The sequence below is a fragment of the Choloepus didactylus genome, chromosome 8, assembly GCF_015220235.1.
Source record: "Choloepus didactylus isolate mChoDid1 chromosome 8, mChoDid1.pri, whole genome shotgun sequence".
NCBI lineage: Eukaryota > Metazoa > Chordata > Mammalia > Pilosa > Megalonychidae > Choloepus > Choloepus didactylus.
This window is the reverse complement of record NC_051314.1, coordinates 27,289,629-27,315,767: the sequence shown is the minus strand read 5'-3', so window position 1 is coordinate 27,315,767 and position 26,139 is coordinate 27,289,629. Positions and strand designations below refer to the sequence as shown.

At 35.6% G+C, this 26,139-nt stretch overlaps 1 protein-coding gene across 2 annotated transcripts in view; it reads right to left on the bottom strand.

Annotated features, from left to right (window-relative positions):
- Positions 1 to 26,139, bottom strand: part of WASHC3 (WASH complex subunit 3) — a 57,767-nt gene that overhangs the window by 20,778 nt on the left and 10,850 nt on the right. The window contains exon 5 of one of the 2 annotated variants that reach the window (XM_037847949.1): positions 22,716 to 22,826. In XM_037847949.1, the coding sequence (XP_037703877.1) occupies positions 22,716 to 22,826 (111 nt within the window). The remainder of the gene's footprint in view (positions 1 to 22,715; positions 22,827 to 26,139) is intronic. The other variant, XM_037847950.1, reaches the window with a different exon arrangement.

Sequence of the window (26,139 nt, the reverse complement as noted above, 5' to 3'; positions counted from 1 at the left end):
CAGACATCTTTAAAGCTGAAAGAACAAATCACGTGATAAAATGGGCAAAAATGACACCAGCCATGGGCCATGACCAGGGTCCCAGGAAGTTGGTAAGGCTGTTCCTGTTACTTTCTTCATAAAATAAATGCATGTTAGCAGTTCCTCCTATGCTTTCTAGGCATGGGATCTAAGGCTAACTTAAACGCTTATGAAAAGAAATCTTTGAAGAAACTATTTTAAAAGGTGAGAGAATCTATTGTTACGAGACAATTCAAAATGCAGCTGCATTGATCTTCCAAGTGATTGGCTTTTTCCCCTGGATAAAATATTCCTGTAACATGATAAACATCAGGTGTTCAATGGCTAAAAAAAAGTACCCAGCATTTTCTTTGCTACTGAAATAACTGTTGATTTCAGTGTAATTTGGTGCTGTGGAAGAACCATTTTCCTCCCTTTATTATAATGAAAAACAGTACCGAAAATTTAAAAATTTGCTTTGATACGGTATTTAATGATAGAACTCCATTAAGAATATTTCAGCTACATTATAGTTTTGTTATATCTCATTTCACTCATATTTGTTCTCTGAAAACATGTATTAGTTATGCTTCTACTATTTAAGAATAAAATATTTGTAAGAATTTTTTATAACAAATCATTTTGGAATCCCCTACCTAAAATATAAGTGTAATAATTCAAATAGTTTCCTATTCAGTTTTTTTAAAGCTTATTACTTATTACTTATGTGTACCTATTCAAAAGAATTTAAAGAAATATCTCAAAATATAGCAGCAAAAGCTATAAAGAATAGAATTCTTAGTAATTGATTAAAAAGATGAGTCTATTGATTGAAATCATAAAATATTCTCTTTTGAATTAATTTTCCAATGTTGGTGATATGTTTGAACTGTGTTATTACGATTCTCTCATTCAATGCCCTTTGGGATCCATAGGTACCCATTTAAAGAGAGATGGCCAGGATTAGGCGTGCCACGTGGTTACAGAAATACAATAAAGGACACTGAATCTGATATATCAATGTCTCATTAGCACATGGTCTAACAACAAACTGAACAGAAGTCATTTATGCTAGCAAAAAAGCAAGTTGGAAAGCTGTGAGTTGTATTAAGATAAATATAAAAGAAGTAGATATCTTCAGGTAGAATAATTTATTTTCTTTAAAAATATACAATTAATGTATTAGCATTTCTCCAAATTGTAAAAGAAGCATTGCCAAAAAATTAACCTACAAATGAAGTATGTTGCTTCATCTTCAATTATTTTCTGCAACAGGACTGCCTACCCCATTATGATTGCTTACACTAGCTGAGATTCATGTCAGATTATGGTGCTAAAAATACTTTCTTCAACTTGATGGCACCTGAACCTCTAGGTAGGCACTTCTTTCTCTACTGAGGTGGGCTTGTTTCCTACTTACAAACTAATTTGTTCCATGGTCCTTACTTTCTCTCTCATTACTTAAACACCATCTTGCACAAACAAATTTATAGTTATGGTGAGAATCTAAAGATGTAACTACTTAATTTACATGACTATTATTTTCCTCCTCAGCAATTTGGAAACATTGACGTGAGGTCCCTTATTTCTAGCAAGAAGTGGTTGGGGGAAAAGAAGATAGAAGGGCTCTGAGAAATCAAAGTTCAATAACTAAAAAATTATAGCTGGATCAGAGTATAACAACTATACCACACAATTCATCAAGCATAAAAACTGTCAATCTTAATGTGACTCTTCAAGAGTCTTTTATGAGTGTTACTAGTAGAGTGCTATTCCTTTTGTCACAACTTCTAAAATAAGAGGTTAAGGAGTTTAAATGAGTTGGAATTAAAAATGTGGAAGCTCAAAGTTAAATTTTTTTTTCTGCCAAGTGTTCCCATCTTTGTTGGTTACCATTTTATATACATATAAAGGAAATTCTTGTGAAATTCAAAACTACCTTAAGCTAACCCCTTAAAAGTTGCCTTCCCTGTTTGCTTGCTTGCTTTCATGAAGGAGACACAGAGGTATGGTGTTACAGTGAATTTAAGGCAAAGTAAACTTTACTGGCACTTAGCAAAATAAATAAACTCAATCAAGAATTAAGTGTTTTAGTTTGAAAGGACTGTTTCAGATAAATCATCCTCCACATTATCTAAATTATTTTAATAATACCGATAGCACAAAAATATGATATGGAGAATAAATTCCTGCAGAAATACATTCTTGTCAAACATACTTTTATACTTAAGAAAAACTGCCTTCGTTGAAGAAAATGGAATACTACCTAACTCATTTTATGAAGCTAACATTGCTCTAATACCAAAACCAGATAAAGATGATACAAGAAAGGAAAACTACAGGCCAATCTCCCTAAGGAATATAGATGCAAAAGTTCTCAACAAAATACCTGCAAATCGAATCCAAAGACACATTAAAAAAATCATACAACATGATCAAGTGGGTTCATTCCAGGCATGCAAGGATGGTTCAACATAAGAAAATCAATCAATATAATACAACACATTAACAAATCAAAAGGGAAAAATCAAATGATCATCTCAATAGATGCTGAAAAAGCATTTGACAAAATCCAGCATCCTTTTTTGATAAAAACACTTTAAAAGGTTGGAATAGAAAGAAATTTCCTCAATATGATAAAGGGCATATATGAAAAACCTACAGCTAGCATAGTACTCAATGGTGAAAGACTGAAAGCCTTCCCTCTAAGATCAGGAATGAGACAAGGATGCCCACTGTCACCACTGTTATCAAAATTATGCTAGAAGTGCCAGCCAGAGCAATCTGGCAAGACAAAAAAATAAAAGATACCCAAATTGGAAAGGAAGAAGTAAAACTGTCATTATTTGCAGAGGATATGATCTTACATCTGGAAAACCCTGAGAAATCAATGACACAGCTACTTGAGCTAATAAGCAAATTTAGCAAAGTAGCAGGGATACAAGATTAACGCACGTAAGTCAGTAATGTTCATATACACCAGAAATGACCTAACTGAAGAGACACTCAAGAAAAAGATTCCATTCTCAATAGCAACTAAAAAAATGAAGTACCTAGGAATAAACTTAACCAAGGATGTAAAAGACCTACATAGCAAACTATGTAACTTTACTAAAAAGAAATAGAAGGGGACCTAAAAAGATAGAAACATATTCCATGTTCATTGTTAGGAAGGCTAAATGTCATTAAGATGTCAATTCTACCCCAACTCATTTACAGATTCAATGCAATTCCTATAAAAATTCCAACAACCTACTTTGTAGACTTGGAAAAGCTAGCTATCAAATTTATTTGGAAGGGGAAGATGCCTTGAATTGCCAAAAACATTCTGAAAAAGAAAAACAAAGTGGGAGGACTTAGACTCCCTGACTTTGAAGCTTATTACAAAGCCAGAGTATGGGTGGCCAGGGAGGAAGGACAGTTTTAATATTCAAATCCCCTGGGTTCCCGGAGATTCAAGGCCGCCGCAAGAGTCTAGGCATTCATTTCATTTCAGCCCCAGACCCTCTCTCTCACTGCCCCACAAACCACCGGACTTGGCATAGTGTCCCTGGGTTCTCCGAGCAGGTCCCCCACCCAGTGATCCTCCAGGACCTCTGCCGAGGGAATGCTGTGCTACGTCCCTGGCCACCCGTACACAAGCCCAACATTCAGGGCGGACAGCTCCAGCAACACACCCAAACTGAGTTCTCCAACTGAACCCCACAAGAATCATTTCCCCACACACCATGGGGACAAGGTGGAGAACTGACTTGAGGGGTATAGGTGACTCACAGACGCCATCTGCTGGTTAGTTAGAGAAAGTGTATGCCACCAAACTGTGTTTCTGAAAAATTAGATAAGTATTTTTTTTTTTTTTACAACTTGAAAGAACCCTATCAAGCAAAGCAAATGCCAAAAGGCCAAAAACAACAGAAAATCTTAATGCATATGATAAAACCAGACGATATGGAAAATTCAACTACAAACACACAAGTCAAGATATCAGAAGAAACACTGTACCTCGCACAATTAATCAAAGAACTATAAACGAGGAACGAAAACATGGCAAAGGATTTAAAGGACATCAAGAAGACCATGGCCCAGGATATAAGCTACATAAAGAAGACCCTAGAAGAGCATAAAGAAGCCACTGCAAGAGTAAATTAAAAAACAGAAGATCTTATGGAAATAAAAGAAACTGTTGGCCAAATTAAAAAGACTCTGAATATTCACAATACAAGACTACAGGAAGCTGAATAACATCTCAGTGTCCTAGAAGTCCATGAACAGAAAATGAAAGAACAAAAGAAAGAACGGAGAAAAAAATCGAAAAAATCGAGATGGATCTCAGGGATACGACAGACAAAATAAAACGTCCAAACTTAAGACTCATTGGTGTCCCAGAAGGGAAGGGAAAGGTCTAGAAAGAGTATTCAAAGAAATTGTTGGGGAAAACTTCCCCAACCTTCTACACAATATAAATACACAAAGCATAAATGCCCAGCAAACTCCAAATAGAATAAATCCAAATAAACCCACTCTGAGACACATTCTGATCAGACTCAAATACTGAAGAGAAGGAGCAAGTTCTGAAAGCAGCAAGAGAAAAGCAATTCACCACATACAAAGGAAACAACATAAGACTAAGTTGTGACTACTCAGCGGCCACCATGGAGGCGAGAAGGCAGTGGCATGACGTATTTAAAATTCTGAGAGAGAAAAATTTCCAATCAAGAACACTTTATCCAGCAAAACTCTTCTTCAAATTTGAGGGAGAGCTTAAATTTTTCACAGACAAACAAATGCTGAGAGACTTTGCCAATAAAAGACCTGCCCTACTTCAGATACTAGAGGGAGCCCTACCAACAGAAAAACAAAGAAAGGAGAAAGAGATGTAGAGAATTTTAACTGACATATATAGTACCTTACATCCCAAATCACAAGGACACGCATTTTTCTCCAGTGATCACGGATCTTTCTCCAGAAGGGACCATAAGCTGGGACATAAAACAAGCCTCAAGGAATTAAAAAAAAAAAAAATTGAATATACTCAAAGCACACTCCAACCACAATGGAATACAAATAGAAGTCAATAATTTTTGAACTGTAACTCCACTATTTACTTCCTACATGATATAAAATACACAAACTCTAATGACAAATCAGTGGTTTTGAACTCAACGTAAAATATGTAATTTTAGACAACTATATAAAGGTGGGGGAATGGAGGAGTATAGGAACATAGTTTATGTGTCCTATGGAAGTGAAGGTGGTATCAAAGAAAAACAAGATTGATATGGATTTAAGAGGTTAATTTTAAGCCCCACAGTAAACGCAAAGAAATTATCAGAGAATATAACCATAGAGATGAAAAGTAGAATTTGGGGTAAGAGGAATGGGAGAAGGGGCAATGGGGAGTGAAGAAATGAGTGTAGGGTTGCTGTTTGAGATGAAGGGAAATTTCTAGTAATGGATGGTGGGAAAGAGCATTACAACATTCTAAATGTGATTAATCCCACTAATGGAATGCTAGGGAGGGGGTGGAATGGGAAGATTTAGACTGTATATATGTTTCCACAATCAGGGGAAAAAAAAAAAAAAAGACAGTCTAAATAGATGACATTTGAATGCCAAGGATGAACTTGGATGGGATTGGAGGATAGAGGACAGGTGGCTCAAAGAGACACAGCCAAGACATAAGAAAAAGGAAATACAGAATGTAAGCTTCATATCATTGTTGAATCTCTTGTACTTCTTAGCTGTGCTTAATGGGATTGTATAGAAGAATGTTCTTGTTCATGGGAAGTGTATACGTGAATTATAGTGTATGTTCAAGGATGTGTGCAGCTAGCTCTCATATGTTCAGAAGACAGAGCAACAGATGATGGATGATAGACAGGAAGGGACGGAGGAGGAGGGAAAGATATAGTGATGTGACAGCAGGTTAAAGTTGGTGGATTGAGCTATCGGGGAGGGGGGTCAGGTATGATGGAATTCTGTGTATGGGGTTAGTATTGTTTTTGCAACTGTTCCCAAAACTTTGAATTTATTTCAAAAAAAAAAAAAAAAAAAAAGCCACAGTAGCCAAAACAGCATGGTCCTGGCACAAAGATAGACATATTGATCAATGGAATCGAAGTGAGAATTTGGAGATAGACCCACAGCTCTGTTCTAGTTTGCTAATGCTGCAGAATGCAAAACACCAGAGACGGATTGGCTTTTATAAAAAGGGGGTTTACTTGGCTACACAGTTACAGTCTTAAGGCCATAAAGTGTCCAAGGTAACGCATCAGTAATCGGGTACCTTCACTGGAGGATGGCCAATGGCATCCGGAAAACCTCTGTTAGCTGGGAAGGCATGTGGCTGGTGTCTGCTCCAAAGTTCTGGTTTCAAAATCGCTTTCTCTCAGGACGTTCCTCTCTAGCAAGCTGGCTCCTCTTCAAAACATCACTCACAACTGCACTGAGTTCCTTCTCTTTGAGTCAGCTCATTTATATGGCTCCACTGATCAATGCCCACCCTGAATGGGTGGGGCCATGCCTCCATGGGAATATCTCATCAGAGTCATCACCCACAGCTGGGTGGGGCACATTCCAAGCAAATCTAATCAGCACCAAAATGTCTGCTCCACAAGACTACATCAAAGATAATGGCATTTGGGGGACACAATACATTTAAAGTGGCACACCCCCAAAACCACCGAACTGGGACTTAACAGTCTATTCAACAAATGGGGCTGGGAGAGCTGGATAGCCATATCCACAAGAATGACAGAGGACCCCTACCTTACACCCTACACAAAAATTAACTCAAAAATGGATTAAAGACCTCAATATAAGAGACAGTACCATAAAACTCCTGGAAGATAATGTAGGGAAACATCTTCAAGACCTCGTATTAGGAGGTCACTTCCTAGAACTTACACCGAAAGCACAAGCAACAAAAGAAAAAATAGATAAGTGGGAACTTCTCAAACTTCAAAGGTCTGTACCTCAAAGGAATTTGTCAAAAAGGTGAAGAGGCAGCCATCTCAATGGGAAAAAAATATTTGGAAACCATGTATTTGACAAAAGACTGATATCTTCCATATATAAAGCAACCCTACAACTCAACGACAATAATATAGACAGCCCAATTATAAAATGGGCAAGAGATATGAAAAGATAGTTCTCTGAGGAGGAAACACAAATAGCCAAAAAACACATGAAAAAACGCTCACCTTTGCTAGCTATTAGGGAGATGCAAATTAAGACCACAATGAGATAACTCACACCAATTAGATTGGCTGCCATTAAACAGGAAACTACAAATGCTGGAGAGGATGTGGAGAAACTGGGACTCTTATTCATTGCTCATGGGACTGTATAATGGTACAGGTACTCTGAAAGACAGTCTGGCGGTTCCTTAGAAGACTAGATACAGAGTTACCCTTTGATCCAGCAATTGCACTTCTTGGCATATACCCAGAAGATCTGAAAGCAGTTACATGAACAGACACCTGCCCACCAATGTTCACAGCAGCAATATTCACAATTGCCAAGAGATGGAAACAATCCAAATGTCCTTTAACAGATGAGTGGATAAACAAAATATGGTATATACCCATGATGGAATACTACGTGGCAGTAAGAAGTAACGAGGTCATGAAACATATGACAATATGGATGAACCCTGAAGACATAATGCTGAGTGAAATAAGCCAGGCACAAAAAGAGAGATATTGTATGTTACCACTAATATGAACTCTGTGAAAAATGTAAAATAAAAGGTTTATATTGTAGAATGTAGGGGACCTAGTGATAGACAGCAAATAGTGAAGGGGGAACAATAATCTAGTAAGAACAGAAAAGTTATGGAGGGTAAACTTAATTTTATGGAATGCTCAGGAATGACTATGGTTCATTAATTTTGGGGGGGTATTGTAAGAACAAGTTGGCAGCAATGTAGTTATTTTAGGTTAATTGTTTTTCTTATTCCTTTGTTTGGTTATGGTTTGTTTATTTTCTCGGGGTAGGGCAGGAACATGTTGGAAGCAATGTACTTATTTTAGGTTTTTCGTTTTTTTCTTATTCTCCTGTTTTGGTTTTGTTTGGAATGTTGTGTTTTTATTGTTTTTTAATTTTTTTATAAAGTTAAAAAAATCCCCAAAAAAAGAAAGAAAGAAAGAAAGAAAGAAAGAAAGAAAGAAAGAAAGAAAGAAAAACTGCCTTGGCATAGTTAGCATCCAAAATTTATTACCTTATCAACTATTTTAAAAAGAACATTACTTTGCATTCTCAATTGTCTTATATTTCACTTATTTTCCTTTTTCAAATTATTTTTTAACTAACATTTTATTTTAAATTACCTGATCTATTATAAAAACTGTATTGCCAAATATTCTTCTACAACTCTACTGGAGACTGGCATTTGTATGTACCAGCTTATTGGTACGACTATTCTTTTAATATGATTGAGAATTCCAAACCCTCCTGAAGTTCACAGTCTAAAATATATTTTCCAGAGACTGCAAACACCATGAATAAAAATAGTTATAGTAAACAACTAGCTCCTGCAAACAGATTATTCACCTATCATTCACTTTCATGGCTACTGAATGCCACCTAAATATAGCCATAATAAAAAAAAATATGCCATCAGTATTAAAATATTCTGGGTTCTATGATTATGTCAACAGTGATATTAGTGAATAACAGATGAGGACTAGATAAAAATCAAGGGACGCACATATAAAATTACCAAATGGATAATGACAATCATATAACTTAATAGTACCTGTCCACTCTATGACTTCCTTTAAATTTTCTAACTCCGTCTAACTTCATTAAGATGAGGACAAGCAAGAAATTTAAAACATGGACTCAGCAATATTATTTACTCCTCTCTAACAATCGTATATAAGAAAAATAAAGCAGCAAAGAACAAAGGGGCAGATACATCATTTAAAAAGAATACTTCTAAATATTAAATTTGGTTCTAAATTCCCTGTCTTTCAAGGCAACTTGGGAAAGGTTCAGAAAGCAGCCAAAATGATTGGAAACGTCATAATCTAGAAAAATGGCATAATTTTTCATACATGGTTTCCTTAGAGGTCAGTTCACTAATTCTAATAGAAATAAAGTAATTTTTGAAGTTCTTTGCCAAAAATATGACAAAAAGTTATCTGCTTTTAGGTTCTCTGGATACCCAGCCATGGCAAAGCACAAGTAAAAGTAGCAGGACTTCCAATTAGTGGCTAACTGCCACAGTTTTCTGCTTTACAGCAACTCTCTATCCAAGCCTTCTTGCGTCTGATATAATATAGAATGTAGAGGAAGTAGGATAATTATCAGAGGTCACTTGAGTTCCATTTATTCCAACTCCAAGTTACTACTCTCTCTCTATATATAGTCTACCATTCTGCTAAGTATTGCTTCTTTCTTGTTAGTTGTAGTCAAATATACCTGATTGACCATTTAGCTGATGAGAAGGATAAAATCTTTTTCCCTTTTCAGCTTTCAAAGTTGTCTAAACTGTGCAATTAAATGAATAAACAAATATCCCACTTACATCTTTTCTCTCTCCACATCCACAGGTGTGGGAAATCAAATCATTGGACATAATACAGCTTTTATCTTTATGAACACTGCAAAGCTAAAACACCCCAAAAAGTTGTGTCCCCTAAACCTTCATATACTGAAAAGATATTGACCTTAATATTGATTAGTAAATGTTAGGTATTATAAAAGAAACAAAACACATAGTAATACTATAGTATCCATACTGTCATAAAACAATGTAAAAAGAAATAACATATAAGTGTTAAACTAAATCTGTACCAGTGTTTTTCACAGCTGTAATTATATTTGAACTAGTAGCTCTTCCTTTTGACTACACTGTTGATCAGTGATCAGGAACTTACCCTGGAGCACTCCAGACCATGGAAAACCATCCTGGGCTCACAGCCAAAAAAAAAGTTTTGTAAGACTTCAATTACTCTTACAATAACTTTATCTTGTTTGATATTTCAAGAGTAACCTATTTCATGCTTGATTAGTTGCACTGGTTCCAAGGTGTATAACTTCTTGATGAACATCTTTAATAATCATTTGGAACCTCTTAATCCTTAGGTAATGGAAGTCATATTTCCTCAGGCCAACATCCACTGCTGGCAACACATTCATCAGAACCACCAGAACCAAAGAGATTATTCCATTCACATTTTGAACCAGCCAAAGAAAACAGAACTTTAAAAAAGTCTAAGTGTCTGAAGAGACTGTCTTGGCAAATATGTTTTTAAAAAAATACAAGTCATTAGCTTCTTAGTGTGGAAGTCGGACTTTCCCAATGTACAATTTATTATTGGCAAAGGATTCACCAAGCTCTGCCAGTAAAAAGGGGAGAATTGTTGGAAAAGTGATCTAGATACACAATTCCAGTTAAGTTATAAAAGCAATATGTAATTTGGTAAAGGCTTGTTCTGCACTATTATGACAACAAACGTTAAATCAGAATCAACTATATGCCACATTTGGAACACAAAAGTATTACTCACTGAAAAATCTTGTATAAAACTTGCTTAAAAAGGAAAACAAAGAAACAAACAAACAAAAACCCAACCATCAGAAAATGCCAGCAGGTATTCCAGGAACACTCATTAATAATGAGATTCAAATTTGAGGATCAATTAATAGATCATAAATCTGGAAGGAAGTTCAGATTTCATTTTATGGATGAGGGAACTGAGGCTTTGAGAGGAGATATGACATGAACATGGGCATACAAGGAGTGTATGACAAAGCTAAGAAACTATATCATGTTGTACCCCAGAAACATAAGATCTGGGTGTACTTCTAGGCAGTGGAATTGTCTCACAGATAAACAACTACTTTCTAGAATTCTGATCATTCTAAAATCTCACAGAAGGTAATAATCAAGGAGTGACAGAAAAAGACATGGGGCCAAAAAGCAACATACTGCTTATTACACTTTGGACTGGTACTTGGGACAAGTGAAGATTCTGTTGGCTTCTGTACAAAAGAGTTTATACTAACTGAACAATTTTAATTACCTACGGTCTAAAAAAGATTTATAGACATGTAACAAGTTAGGCAAGGCAAATATAAAAGTAGCACAGGGGGATGGGGAAAGGCTTTGAAAAGGGATTTCCACAACTATGCAATAGTACTGTGAACAATGGAATGTACGATTTGTTTTGTATGACTGCATGGTATGTGAATATATCTCAATAAAATGAATTTTTAAAAAAAAGGGATTTCTTTTTTTTTTTTTTCCTTTTCTTTCTTTTTTTTAAAACTATTCTAAGTAGCTCATTACAGAAAGCCTCAGATATTTGCAATTGGCAGCTCGACCCAAGCAAGGGCTGAGCTAAAATAGGTTGGAGAAACAAAGCAATTAGTCTAGTTGGGGAGATAATACCCTAAAGAGCATAACTTCCCCAAGAAAAGGGGGGTGGGGTGGGGCCCAGCTCAAGTGGTGGCCTTCTTCAGAGAACTCAGACCCTAGGGGCTGGATAACAGAAACAGCTTGAGTCAGCCACTCCCCTGACAGGGACAGGGGCTGCTGAGAATTAAAGGCACCGCACCTCTTGAAATTGGTGGGGAGTTTAGGGCTGACGAGCACCACCTGCTGGACAGGACAGGAAAAGCAAAGAGTCTAGACACTTCACAGGAGGGTCTGACAACCTGGGGGTCTCATTCTCAGGGAAACTTCATATGGATTACAGCGACCTCCTGAGACTTCGGCCTGTCAAGACTGGGAAAATCCGTTTGGGGTTGCCCATATCTGGGGAGACCATCTCACAAAAAGGTTACATTGAGGCAGAGCAAGAACCAGAAAAACAAGAGCTGAAAAATTGCGATCAACTAAACAGAAGCTATGTTAGAGGTCTAGAATAAGTTGAACTGAACGCCAAAGAACAGATAGAGTACAAAGCCAACCAACAAGAAAACCCTACGTAAGAGAGTGAAAATGAGTTCCAGAATAAACTAAACAAGAAGATCAGATACCTAGACAGCAAAATATAATGAGCCTTACTAGGAAACACAAAAATACGGACCAACCAAAGGAACAAACTAACACTTCAACTGATATACAGGAGTTGAAACAACTAATTAAAGATGTTCAGACAAATCTAAATCAAATCAATGAGCTGAAAGAAAATGTGGCAAAAGAGACGCCCAAATCAGAGCATCTGATAAATTATTAAGTTGTTTTGATGAAAATTTCATCCTTCAACAGATAAAGGAAACAAAGAGAGGAAATGACTTAATTATTTCATATTTAAGTTTGAACAGAAAGAACTGAATGATGATGCAGAAATGACAGAAACTCTAACAGAGACTATGCCAGGAAAGACAATTTGGGTATTGTCAAACATGTGGCCTACATCTGTGGTTGGGCATTTTGACAGTTACTCATGACGTACTTGAGAAACAGGAGAAAAGTTATACTTTATAAATGGTTTAGTAACTATTATCCAAAAAAAAAAAAAAAAAAAAACAATGATTGGCAGATCTATGTCAACCTTGAGAGAGGCCTCCACTTGGCCTACTCTTGGTTTGGTCCTACAAAACATCTTCAATTGATACTTTGCAGAAACCAGGAGGACATTTATATCTTTCCAGGTGACACAAAGCTGACAAGGAGAGTTAATGTGCAGGATTACATAATCCATTCAACAAATTACTGAGCACCTTTGCTAGGTGTTAAAGTGAATACAAAGATGAATTGAATACAGTTCTTCCTCTCATGGTTCCTTTTTTAACAGGAGAGATAAAAATATGTATAAATAACCATAGAATAAGGTAAGTAGTAATAAGTTCCATAAAGAATACAGATAAAATAGTTGGAGAGGTCGATAAACGGAAATATTACTTCTAACTTTTCCTACAGGCAGGTTCAGAATCTGGGATGATTCAGTAGAAATGTTCCATATAAACATGATAGACGAGTAGAATTTGGGCATGTATTAAGAGAAGGGTGGGAAATCGTGGAACTTTTATGGGAAGGGGTTTGTGGCTTTGTCTGACTGAAGAATGGAATGAGGACAAGGAATAGTAGGAAATAAAAGTTGGCTAATAAGATTCTGGGATACAAGTTGGTCCAATAAACCAAAAAAATAAAATTATATTTATCGTGGATGAACTTCTTGTTCCCTCCCTTTCTTCTTGAAAATCACCCCCAAACAATAGGGCAAAGAAGAAACAGAACATAAACTTCAACTTTAATGACTACCAGGCATATATGAAGCACAATACATGAAAATTAAAAGCAGACAGAGAAATGATTGATGACTTAGGATAACAGAGGAAGGCCAAGTCTATGTGCCTGTAGAAGGGGATACCATGAAGAATCAAAATGATTTGTCTTCCAAAACTCTGGAAATGTTTAGGAATTAGAACCACTGGTACCAAAGGCAGGAGGGAGGCAAAGAACTGAAAACAGAAAAACTGGGCTAAAAACGAGAAGTCTAATGCAGAAGAAATTGAACGCCTGCTCATACTCAAGTATACCAAGCAAAAAGAACAGGCTGGAGTTAAGCGCCTCTACTGCAAGTTTTAGAAAACTAACAATTACTCTTCTTTAAATGTTTTTAAATAATATTTCTTTAATGATGTTATAATATAGTTTAAAATATTCTAAAACAGTTCTTATCAGGAGAGTTTTTCACAAAATACATATGCTCAAGCTCCAAGCCCAACCCCAGAGATTCTATTTAGTAAGGTAGAGTCCAGGAACTATATTTCGACAAAGTTTCTCAGTCTGAAAGCCTGAGCTAGTGTAAAAATGAAATCTATGATTAAAACCTACCAAAAGGCAAAAATGCATAAAGAAGCCCTGCAACCTCAGTTGATTGTCCCAGAGTTGGGAAGGTGGAGCAATGTGAATTAACAAAGCCCCATTCAGCCATCATTTCAGCAGACTGGGAGCCTCCCTACACAGCCCAGGAGCCCAGAACCGCCTGTGACATAGCACAATCATCCCTCAAGAGAGGACCAGGGGGTGCACGGCCTGGAAGAGGGACCCACTCGCAAGTCTCAGGAGCCATACGCCAATACCAAGGACTTGTGGGTCAGTGGCAGAGACAAACTGTGGCAGGACTGAACTGAAGGATTAGACTATTGCAGCAGCTTTAAAACTCCAGGATCACCAGGGAGATTTGATTGATAGAGATACCCCCCCTCCCTGACCGCCCAGACACATGCCCCATATACAGGGCGGGCAACACCAACTACACACGCAAGCTTCGTACACCAATTGGACCCCACAAGACTCACTCCCCCACTCAACACAAAGGCAAAGCAGGGGAGGACTGGCTTGTGGAGAACAGGTGGCTCGTGGACGCCACCTGCTGGTTAGTTAGAGAAAGTGTACTCCACGAAGCTGTAGATCTGATAAATTAGAGATAAGGACTTCAATTGGTCTACAAATCCTAAAAGAACCGTAACAAGTTAAGCAAATGCCAAGAGGCCAAAAACAACAGAAAATTATAAAGCATATGAAAAAAACAGATGATACGGATAACCCAAGCCCAAGCACCCAAATCAAAAGATCAGAAGAGACACAGCACCTAGAGCAGCTACTCAAAGAACTAAAGACGAACAATGAGACCATAGTACGGGATACAAAGGATATCAAGAAGACCCTAGAAGAGCATAAAGAAGACATTGCAAAACTAAATAAAAAAATAGATGATCTTCTGGAAATTAAAGAAACTGCTGACCAAATTAAAAAGATTCTGGACACTCAGAGTACAAGACTAGAGGAAGTTGAACAACGAATCAGTGATCTGGAAGATGACAGAATGGAAAATGAAAGCATAAAAGAAAGAATGGGGAAAAAAATTGAAAAAATCGAAACAGACCTCAGGGATATGATAGATAATATGAAACGTCCAAATATAAGACTCATTGGTGTTCCAGAAGGGGAAGAAAAGGGTAAAGGTCTAGGAAGAGTATTCAAAGAAATTGTTGGGGAAAATTTCCCAAATCTTCTAAACAACATAAATACACAAATCATAAATGCTCAGTGAACTCCAAATAGAATAAATCCAAATAAACCCGCTCCAAGACATATTCTGATCACACTGTCAAACACAGAAGAGAAGGAGCAAGTTCTGAAAGCAGCAAGAGAAAAGCAATTCACCACATACAAAGGAAACAGCATAAGACTAAGTAGTGACTACTCAGCAGCCACCATGGAGGCAAGAAGGCAGTGGCACGATATATTTAAAATTCTGAGAGAGAAAAATTTCCAACCAAGAATACTTTATCCAGCAAAGCTCTCCTTCAAATTTGAGGGAGAGCTTAAATTTTTCACAGACAAACAAATGCTGAGAGAATTTGCTAACAAGAGACCTGCCCTACTGGAGATACTAAAGGGAGCCCTACAGACAGAGAAACAAAGAAAGGACAGAGAGACTTGGACAAAGGTTCAGTACTAAAGAGATTCGGTATGGGTACAATAAAGGATATTAATAGAGAGAGGGGAAAAATATATATGACAAACATAAACCAAAGGAAGACGGCTGATTCAAGAAATGCCTTCACGGTTATAACATTGAATGTAAATGGATTAAACTCCCCAATTAAAAGATACAGATTCGCAGAATGGATCAAGAAAAATGAACCATCAATATGTTGCATACAAGAGACTCACCTTAGACACAGGGAAACAAAAAAGTTGAAAGTGAAAGGATGGAAAAAAATATTTCATGCAAGCTACAGCCAAAAGAAAGCAGGTGTAGCAATATTAATCTCAGATAAAATAGACTTTAAATGCAGGGATGTTTTGAGCGACAAAGAAGGCCACTACATACTAATAAAAGGGGCAATTCAAGAAGAAGAAATAACAACCATAAATGTCTATGCACCCAATCAAGGTGCCACAAAATACATGAGAGAAACACTGGCAAAACTAAAGGAAGCAATTGATGTTTCCACAATAATTGTGGGAGACTTCAACACATCACTCTCTCCTATAGATAGATCAACCAGACAGAAGACCAATAAGGAAATTGAAAACCTAAACAATCTGATAAATGAATTAGATTTAACAGACATATACAGGACATTACATCCCAAATCACCAGGATATACATACTTTTCTAGTGCTCACGGAACTTTCTCCAGAATAGATCATATGCTGGGACATAAAACAAGCCTCAATAAATTTAAAAAGACTGAAATTATTCAAAGCACATTCTCTGACCACAATGGAATACAATTAGAAGTCAATAACCATCAGAGACTTAGAAAATTCACAAATACCTGGAGGTTAAACAACACACTCCTAAACAATCATTGGGTTAAAGAAGAAATAGCAAGAGAAATTGCTAAATATATAGAGATGAATGAAAATGAGAACACAACATACCAAAACCTATGGAATGCAGCAAAAGCAGTACTGAGGGGGAAATTTATAGCACTAAACACATATATTAAAAAGGAAGAAAGAGCCAAAATCAAAGAACTAATGGATCAACTGAAGAAGCTAGAAAATGAACAGCAAACCAATCCTAAACCAAGTAGAAGAAAAGAAATAACAAGGATTAAAGCAGAAATAAATGACATAGAGAACAAAAAAACAATAGAGAGGATAAATATCACCAAAAGTTGGTTCTTTGAGAAGATAGATTGACAAGCCCCTAGCTAGACTGACAAAATCAAAAAGGGAGAAGACCCATATAAACAAAATAATGAATGAAAAAGGTGACATAACTGCAGATCCTGAAGAAATTAAAAAAATTACAAGAGGATACCATGAACAACTGTATGGCAACAAACTGGATAATGTAGAGGAAATGGACCATTTCCTGGAAACATATGAACAACCTAGACTGACCAGAGAAGAAATAGAAGACCTCAATCAACCCATCACAAGCAAAGAGATCCAATCAGTCATCAAAAATCTTCCCACAAATAAATGCCCAGGGCCAGATGGCTTCACAGGAGAATTCTACCAAACTTTCCAGAAAGAACTGACACCAATCTTACTCAAACTCTTTCAAAACTTTGAAGAAAATGGAACACTTCCTAACTCGTTTTATGAAGCTAACATCAATCTGATACCAAAACCAGGCAAAGATGCTACAAAAAAGGAAAACTACTGGCCAATCTCTCTAATGAATATAGATGCAAAAATCCTCAACAAAATACTTGCAAATCGAATCCAAAGACACATTAAAAAAATGATACAGCATGACCAAGTGGGGTTCATTCCAGGCATGCAAGGATGGTTCAACTTAAGAAAATCAATCAATGTATTATAACACATTAAAAACTCGAAAGGGAAAAATCAAATGATCATCTCAATAGATGCTGAAAAAGCATTTGACAAAATCCAACATCTCTTTTTGATAAAAACACTTCAAAAGGTAGGAATTGAAGGAAACTTCCTCAATATGATAAGGAGCACAGCCAGCATAGCACTCAATGGTGAGAGACTGAAAGCCTTCCCTCTAAGATCAGGAACAAGACAAGGATGCCCGCTGTCACCACTGTTATTCAACATTGTGCTGGAAGTGCTAGCCAGGGCAATCGGGCAACACAAAGAAATAAAAGGCATCCAAATTGGAAAAGAAGAAGTAAAACTGTCATTGTTTGCAGATGATATGATCTTATATGTAGAAAACCCTGAGAAATCGACGATACAGCTACTAGAGCTAATAAACAAATTTATCAAAGTAGCAGGATACAAGATTAATGCACATAAGTCAGTAATGTTTCTATATGCTAGAAATGAACAAACTGAAGAGACACTCAAGAAAAAGATACCATTTTCAATAGCAACTAAAAAAATCATGTACCTAGGAATAAACTTAACCAAAGATGTAAAAGACCTATACAAAGAAAACTACATAACTCTACTAAAAGAAATAGAAGGGGACCTTAAAAGATGGAAAAATATTCCATGTTCATGGATAGGAAGGCTAAATGTCATGAAGATGTCAATTTTACCCAAACTCATCTACAGATTCAATGCAATCCCAATCAAAATTCCAACAACCTACTTTGCAGACTTGGAAAAGCTAGTTATCAAATTTATTTGGAAAGGGAAGATGCCTCGAATTGCTAAAGACACTCTAAAAAAGAAAAACGAAGTGGGAGGACTTACACTCCCTGACTTTGAAGCTTATTATAAAGCCACAGTTGTCAAAACAGCATGGTACTGGCACAAAGATAGACATATAAATCAATGGAATCAAATTGAGAATTCAGAGATAGACCCTCAGATCTATGGCCGACTGATCTTTGATAAGGCCCCCAAAGTCACTGAACTGAGTCATAATGGTCTTTTCAATACATGGGGCTGGGAGAGTTGGATATCCATATCCAAGAGAATGAAAGAGGACCCCTACCTCACCCCCTACACAAAAATTAACTCAAAATGGACCAAAGATCTCAATATAAAAGAAAGTACCATAAAACTCCTAGAAGATAATGTAGGAAAAGATCTTCAAGACCTTGTATTAGTCGGCCACTTCCTAGACTTTACACCCAAAGCACAAGCAAGAAAAGAAAAAATAGATAAATGGGAACTTCTCAAGCTTAGAAGTTTCTGCACCTCAAAGGAATTTCTCAAAAAGGTAAAGAGGCAGCCAACTCAATGGGAAAAAATTTTTGGAAACCATGTACCTGACAAAAGACTGATATCTTGCATATATAAAAAAATCCTACAACTCAATGACAATAGTACAGACAGCCCAATTATAAAATGGGCAAAAGATATGAAAAGACAGTTCTCTGAAGAGGAAATACAAATGGCCAAGAAACAGATGAAAAAATGTTCCGCTTCACCAGCTATTAGAGAGATGCAAATTAAGACCACAATGAGATACCATCTCACACCAATTAGAATGGCTGCCATTAACCAAACAGGAAACTACAAAAGCTGGAGGGGATGTGGAGAAATTGGAACTCTTATTCATTGTTGGTGGGACTGTATAATGGTTCAGCCACTCTGGAAGTCAGTCTGGCAGTTCCTTAGAAAACTTGACATAGAGTTACCATTCGATCCAGCGATTGCACTTCTTGGTATATACCCGGAAGATCGGAAAGCAGTGACACGAACAGATATCTGCACGCCAATGTTCATAGCAGCATTATTCACAATTGCCAAGAGATGGAAACAACCGAAATGTCCTTCAACAGATGAGTGGATAAATAAAATGTGGTATATACACACGATGGAATACTACACGGCAGTAAGAAGGAACGATCTCATGAAACATATGACAACATGGATGAACCTTGAAGACATAATGCTGAGCGAAATAAGCCAGGCACAAAAAGAGAAATATTGTATGCTACCACTAATGTGAACTTTGAAAAATGTAAAACAAATGGTTTATAATGTAGAATGTAGGGGAACTAGCAATAGAGAGCAATTAAGGAAGGGGAAAAATAATCCAAGAAGAATAGACAAGCTATTTAACGTTCTGGGGATGCCCAGGAATGACTATGGTCTGTTAATTTCTGATGGGTATAGTAGGAACAAGTTCACAGAAATGTTGCTATATTAGGTAACTTTCTTGGGGTAAAGTAGGAACATGTTGGAAGTAAAGCAGTTATCTTAGGTTAGTTGTCTTTTTCTTACTCCCTTGTTATGGTCTCTTTGAAATGTTCTTTCATTGTATGTTTTTTTTTTTATTTTATTATTATTTTTTCATACAGTTGATTTAAAAAAAAAAAAAAAAACAAGGAAAAAAATATGTAGAGCCCCCTTGAGGAGCCTGTGGAGAATGCAGGGGTATTGGCCTACCCCACCTCAATGGTTGTTAAGATGCCCACAGACATAGGGGACTGGTGGTTTGATGGGTTGTACCCTCTACCATAGGTTTTACCCTTGGGAAGACGGTTGCTGCAAAGGAGAGGCTAGGCCTCCCTATAATTGTGCCTAAGAGCCTCCTACCAAATGCCTCTTTGTTGCTCAGATGTGGCCCTCTTTCTAGCTAAGCCAGCTTGAAAGGTGAAATCACTGCCCTCCCCGCTACGTGGGATCAGACACCCCGGAGAGTGAATCTCCCTGGCAACGTGGAATATGACACCCGGGGAGGAATGTAGACCTGGCATCGTGGGACGGAGAACATCTTCTTGACCAAAAGGGGGATGTGAAAGGAAATGAAATAAGCTTCAGTGGCAGAGAAATTCTAAAAGGAGCCGAGAGGTCACTCTGGTGGGCACTCTTACGCACACTTTAGACAACCCTTTTTAGGTTCTAAAGAATTGGGGTAGCTGGTGGTAGATACCTGAAACTATCAAACTACAACCCAGAACCCATGAATCTCGAAGACAATTGTATAAAAATGTAGCTTATGACGGGTGACAATGGGATTGGGAAAGCCATAAGGACCACACTCCACTGTGTCTAGTTTATGGATGGATGAGTAGAAAAATAGGGGAAGGAAACAAACAGATAAAGGTACCCAGTGTTCTTTTTTACTTCAATTGCTCTTTTTCACTTTAATTATTATTCTTGTTATTTGTGTGTGTGTGCTAATGAAGGTGTCAGGGATTGATTTAGGTGATGAATGTACAACTATGTAATGGTACTGTGAACAATCGAATGTACAATTTGTTTTGTATGACTGTGTGGTATGTGAATATATCTCAATAAAATGAAGATTAAAAAAAAAAAGAACCAGGGGAAATAACTAAGTAAAACCTGTTTGTTGCAACGTGTGCAAATCCCTTATTTATATTTAAGCGGATATGAGTTGATGCAGTTAATTTTATAAAGCAGTTCTCTATAAAATAAAAATGACAGCATTTTGTAAAAAAAAAAAAAAATGCATAGAGAAAATATAGGCATTTGCATTCATAGGTAAGTACTAAGTGCCCGGTATTTTTCTAGGGACTGGGAATAGTACACTATACAAAAATTTCCCTGCCTTCCTGGAGTTTATACTCTAGTAGAGGGAGAGACACAAATGAAGTAAATATGTACAATATGTAGTATGTTGGAAGGTGATATGAAGAAAAATACAGCAGAGAAGATGTAAAGGAAATGGCATAAAGGGACAGTAGAATTTAAAATTATTCATAAAGATATCTGGAAGAAAATGTTTCAAGCAGAGAGAACAGCATAATTCAAAGGCTCCAAGGCAGAAGACTGCCCATATATTAAAGGACCATCAAGGAGGCCAGTAGGGCTGGAGTAGAGTGAGTGAGGATATGAGATCAGAAAGGTAACAGGGAAGCTAAAATATATAGGACCTCATGGTCTATGAAGGACCTTGGCTTTTATTTGTAATAAGATGGTAAGCCATATGATTACAAAAATAAATATTTAAAGGGCCATTAAAATATATATATGGCAGCAGAATTTGTGTTAGTAAGTAACAACAAAATTTAAAATTTCAGGTGGGGTCTAGGAATCTTAGATGACTAAATAAATCTAGGAAACATTCAATATAGTACCTTAAATAAAGTGTTTAACAAATATTTATAGAACAAATGGACAGTGGATTTACACTGAAAACAAAAATGAGGGTGTTTGAAATTCTTGGAAAATCATAGGTGATTTACCAAGAATATAACAGTTATCCTAAGATACAGTTTTTTATCAAAGATTTCAGTGCATTGTTAGTGACATTGACAAGTAGGTTCTCCTATTTCATATTTTGTATATGCTAGGTAAGAAGACACTGACATAAGAAATCCTCCAGAGTCACCACTGAAGTCTTTCCTCTTTCGTTTATAAAACTCAACTTTTATATAAAACAGATGATATATCTTTCAAGCTTAGGCTTTCCTGGGTTCTAGCTTTAGAAATTTATTCATCAAGATTCATACTCAAAATATCTCTACTTTATTCTTATTAATTAATTAAAGAACTTTATTTTCATCCCAAAGTCTGGTTTGTTTTTTCTGGAACTTAGGGACCAGGGTCTTGACTGTCAATGCAACACTTCTAAAAGTGACAAACTACTTCTGATAGCTGAAATGAATGACTTTCTCCTCTTCACTGTTACCACTGTAGCTTTTAAATGAACCAATTTACTCTTTCTGGTTGTCAGAGAGAAACGGTTTTTAAATTACTGTAGTGATAAGCAATGCCATAGATGGCAAAACAATATGTTCTTCTTCAGTGCTGGTACTTCTGTTTTATAACAAAATTTTACATATGCATTAACTTTTTGATTAACAGAAAAATGAAGGACAGTTTCTTCAATTGCTGCAACAAGACTTTCTATAACAATGAAAATAAATTAACTTCTATTATAGATAACTTCAAATATTTTTGGTACCATACCATGTTATGATTTCTTAGAATTCTGAAGTCACATAATGTTAAAAGCATTATCTTATATAGCTAAGAGACGTACTTTTTTCTATAAACCAAATCATTTCATCAGATCAAAGTACACAAAAAACAATATTTGTGTTAGTATATGGGAATTAAGTTAAAGCCATATTAATAGTCTATTTTCATTCCTCTTTCTAATACATGCAAGATTTGCACTGATAACTTTGTGTAAAGTCAAAAAATTTACATAAATCTATATTAAATTAAAAACTATATTACTCTGAAGTGTGAGATCATTTTAATTAGAAAAATGTGACTTCTCGTTACTTTTTATTAGGGCATTAGTTAAGCATAGGAAAGAAGAGTAGAAAACTTGGTCACTCAGTTTAGCAGTTTTCTCAGAATGAAAAAAATAAAACCTCAAGGGTTAAGAATTTCAAGTGAGGCTGCTAGACAGAGAAGACAGACCAAATTAGCTTACCACTTGAACCATTTTGAGATATCTGGCATATCTTGGATCCTTGGCTACAGTTAAGATATTTCCTGCTGTTACTTCACTTTCCTGTGGTCCAGGGTCTTGTATACTGTTCTGCTGTAGAGAGTATTGCGTGTAAATCTTTAGACAATTCACAAAAGTGGTCCATCATGTTACTTAAAAGGGATGTTTCTTTTTACAATTCTAAAGCAATCAAAATCAGAAAATAAATCATTTCTTAATTTGAATAGCAACAATTTAATTACAGGATATATATTTCAAAATAGCTACAAATAAACATTACTTCAGAGGGAGCTACATTTAATATCAACACTCTTATTTCTTAAAATGCAAGTATATTCGTGGCATTAAACACAAGTAGAGTTATGTTTTACTTGTCTCCAGGGTGCTGATATAAACATGAGTTGAAGGTAGAACTAGTATTTTAATAGAACTTCTAATAAAGCAAATAAAACTATTTATCAATTGGTTAACTAACGGACAGTGAATTATTTTCCTAGGTATCTACCATCTGCCCATTTGAACCCCTCATTTATTAAATCATCTTAATCTAACTGCACAAGGCTAATCTAACTTTGTAGAAAGCAATGTCTGGAGAATCTGTGGAAGAGAAGTCCATTTCTCAGACAAAATTATCTAGCTTTGTAAATTTCAGCTACTATGGAACTATTAACAGTAACATTGGGCAAAGAGAGGTTAAGATTAAATACTAAATACTACTTATAATGAAGACTACTGGGGAAATGGTCTTTTTTAGATAAAAATGCTTTTGTAATATAGGCAGTCCTCATTTTGCATGGCACTGTGTTAATTGAAACTTGTCCATATTGGAACCGATGTCCTGTTTAAGTGCAATGTGAGGCCTGCCTGTAAATAATACTTGATTTTTTTTTTTAAACTGAACATTTAGAATAAGTTTACTTTTGTGAATCTTACTTAATATCTGTATATTAGACGTAAGAGGAATTTACTCAGTTTTGAATGAATGGAACGGATCAAATAAATTTATTTCTTATCTATGAAATACAGATAAGAAATTTCTTAAATTTTCAGTCTTTAGAATATAAATATGAATTATATATTAAGGTTTTTACTCAAATAATATAAATATAAATTAAATTTGTCAAAAATTCTGAAGCCAATAAAACATCCAAAAGTCCTTTAGGTTTCTCCTACTATATGATAGGGTTGTGTTAATAAACTGTGTGCTTGTATGTATATATATTTTTTTCACCTATAATATGCATAAATACAAAAAGTTCAAGACAGTGTTAATAAAATAAAAAAATCTTTTGAAAAATTTATGGACAATAAACTCATACAACAGCACAATGGAGCAAATGATAATTACATATGGGCCTAATGGATTTCAACTCTCAAGCTATTAACTTTTGTCTATAACCAAGACTTCAACAAGTTTTAATTATGTAATGTCTTACAACTTTGCCATTTGAATGCAACCCGTTAACTACATTATCATATCTCTCAACTGTCTTTCATATAATTCTCAAGTTAATCTCAGTCTGCACAATTGGATGTTCTATTGTGAGTAATGATAAAACCTGAACCATGAAATTAAAGTTGCAAAAAAAATCAGTATACAAACCTTGAGTTTTCGACTCATATTTAGATTAGAGATTGTGATGAATGGATTATTAAAAAGAAGAGGTGCATGATTACTCTTTATCTGATGACTGAGTTGACAATGATATCAATTGAAACTGTGTCAAACAATAAATAAATCCCTTTCAAAATATTTTACATATAATATACATATTTATAACCATGGAGAAGAAACAAGAAGTTGATTTGAATTTTAAGAACATGCTAAACAGTAATTTTATTAAGCTAATTAACACATAAATATAGCATAACTTTTTAACTTGAGAAGTCAATAAGACTTTGTAAATTCTCCATATGAATTAATAAACAATTTTTATAGAAAATTGCCAGAGGTATATCAGAACATTCTAAATATGCAAAGCTAGGTGGAAAATTCAGCTGCGATAGTGGTGATCATTTTGGAACCTTAACACAACTGCATAAATCAGGTTTTAAAATACATACTATAGACAGCATTCATAACAGCACATGGAAAAGTTAACATTCAAAGCTAAACAGATACAACTTAAGAATTTTATAGAAACATTATATAATAACTGGCATCCAGCAAAGAGTAACTACTAGGTAGAATGGAAATATTTTCTTAATATTCATTATGGATGCTTTGTTTTAGAAAAGGAGTAGTCCATATTTAATGGAGACAGCCCTCTAATCCTCTAAAGTTAAACTCTACAACATCTGGATTTTCCCTTCTATATTATATATATTTCAATGACTATCACAATGGAATTTGCTATATTAGTTAAATGAATGCTAACAGCTAACTGTTAAGTAGCCATCTAATTTATTCCTAAAATACCTTGCACTACATGTGCTTAATATGTTTAATGAACTGAACATAGATACTGGAGATAGTGTAGTGTGGTAGGTAAGAGATAGAACTCTTGGCACCAGAATATCTGGGTTACAATGCCAGCTTTTACACTTACTATTTGACCTTCAGCAAGTCACTTAGCACATATGTGCCTAATTTGACCCATGTGCAAAGTAGGATTGATAATACACACTTACTTTGTAGGGCTCTTGTGAGCATTAAATAAATGGGCTAATTTATGGAAAGTGCTTAGAACTGTGCTCGGCACACAGTAAACATGCTTTAAGTATTATCTATTGTCATCATCGTCAACACCATCATGATATAAAAAATATCCTGTGAAAGGTACCTCCAGATAACAATGCAGAATTTCACACAGATTGGAAGTCTACTTGCTTTGTAGACTTTAATACACCATCATTTTAGTGATTATTTTATTTTGAATTTTAATACTTCATTGATACTTACTCGAGGTTGCCTTTTCTCAAATAAAATATTTTTATTTTTTAACAATAAAAATTTAAATTTATACAGAGGCATAAATGAACATTAAGATAGAATAACCAGATATAAAGCATAACTCTTACTTTGATACTGATTTGAACAAATCAACTCTAAAAAAGACACTTTATTATTAGATTAGTATGTCTCAAATTTCAAAAGTCTACAAATCACCTGCAGATCTTGTTAAAATGCAGATTCTGATTCAGCAGGTTTGGGTTGGACCCTGAGATTCTGCACATCTATCAAGCTCCGAGGTAATGCCAAAGCTACTGGTCCATGGACCACACTTTGAGAAATGTGTTAAGTGATACCAGGGAATTACTAATTATATTGTATATAATAAAGACATTGTGGTTATATAAGAAAACATCAAAACTTTTCAGAGATCCTCAAGGTATTATACAGGTGTGAAATGATGTGTCTGGGATTCACTTCAGCAAGGGACAAAAAGGTAGATGAAGCAATTAT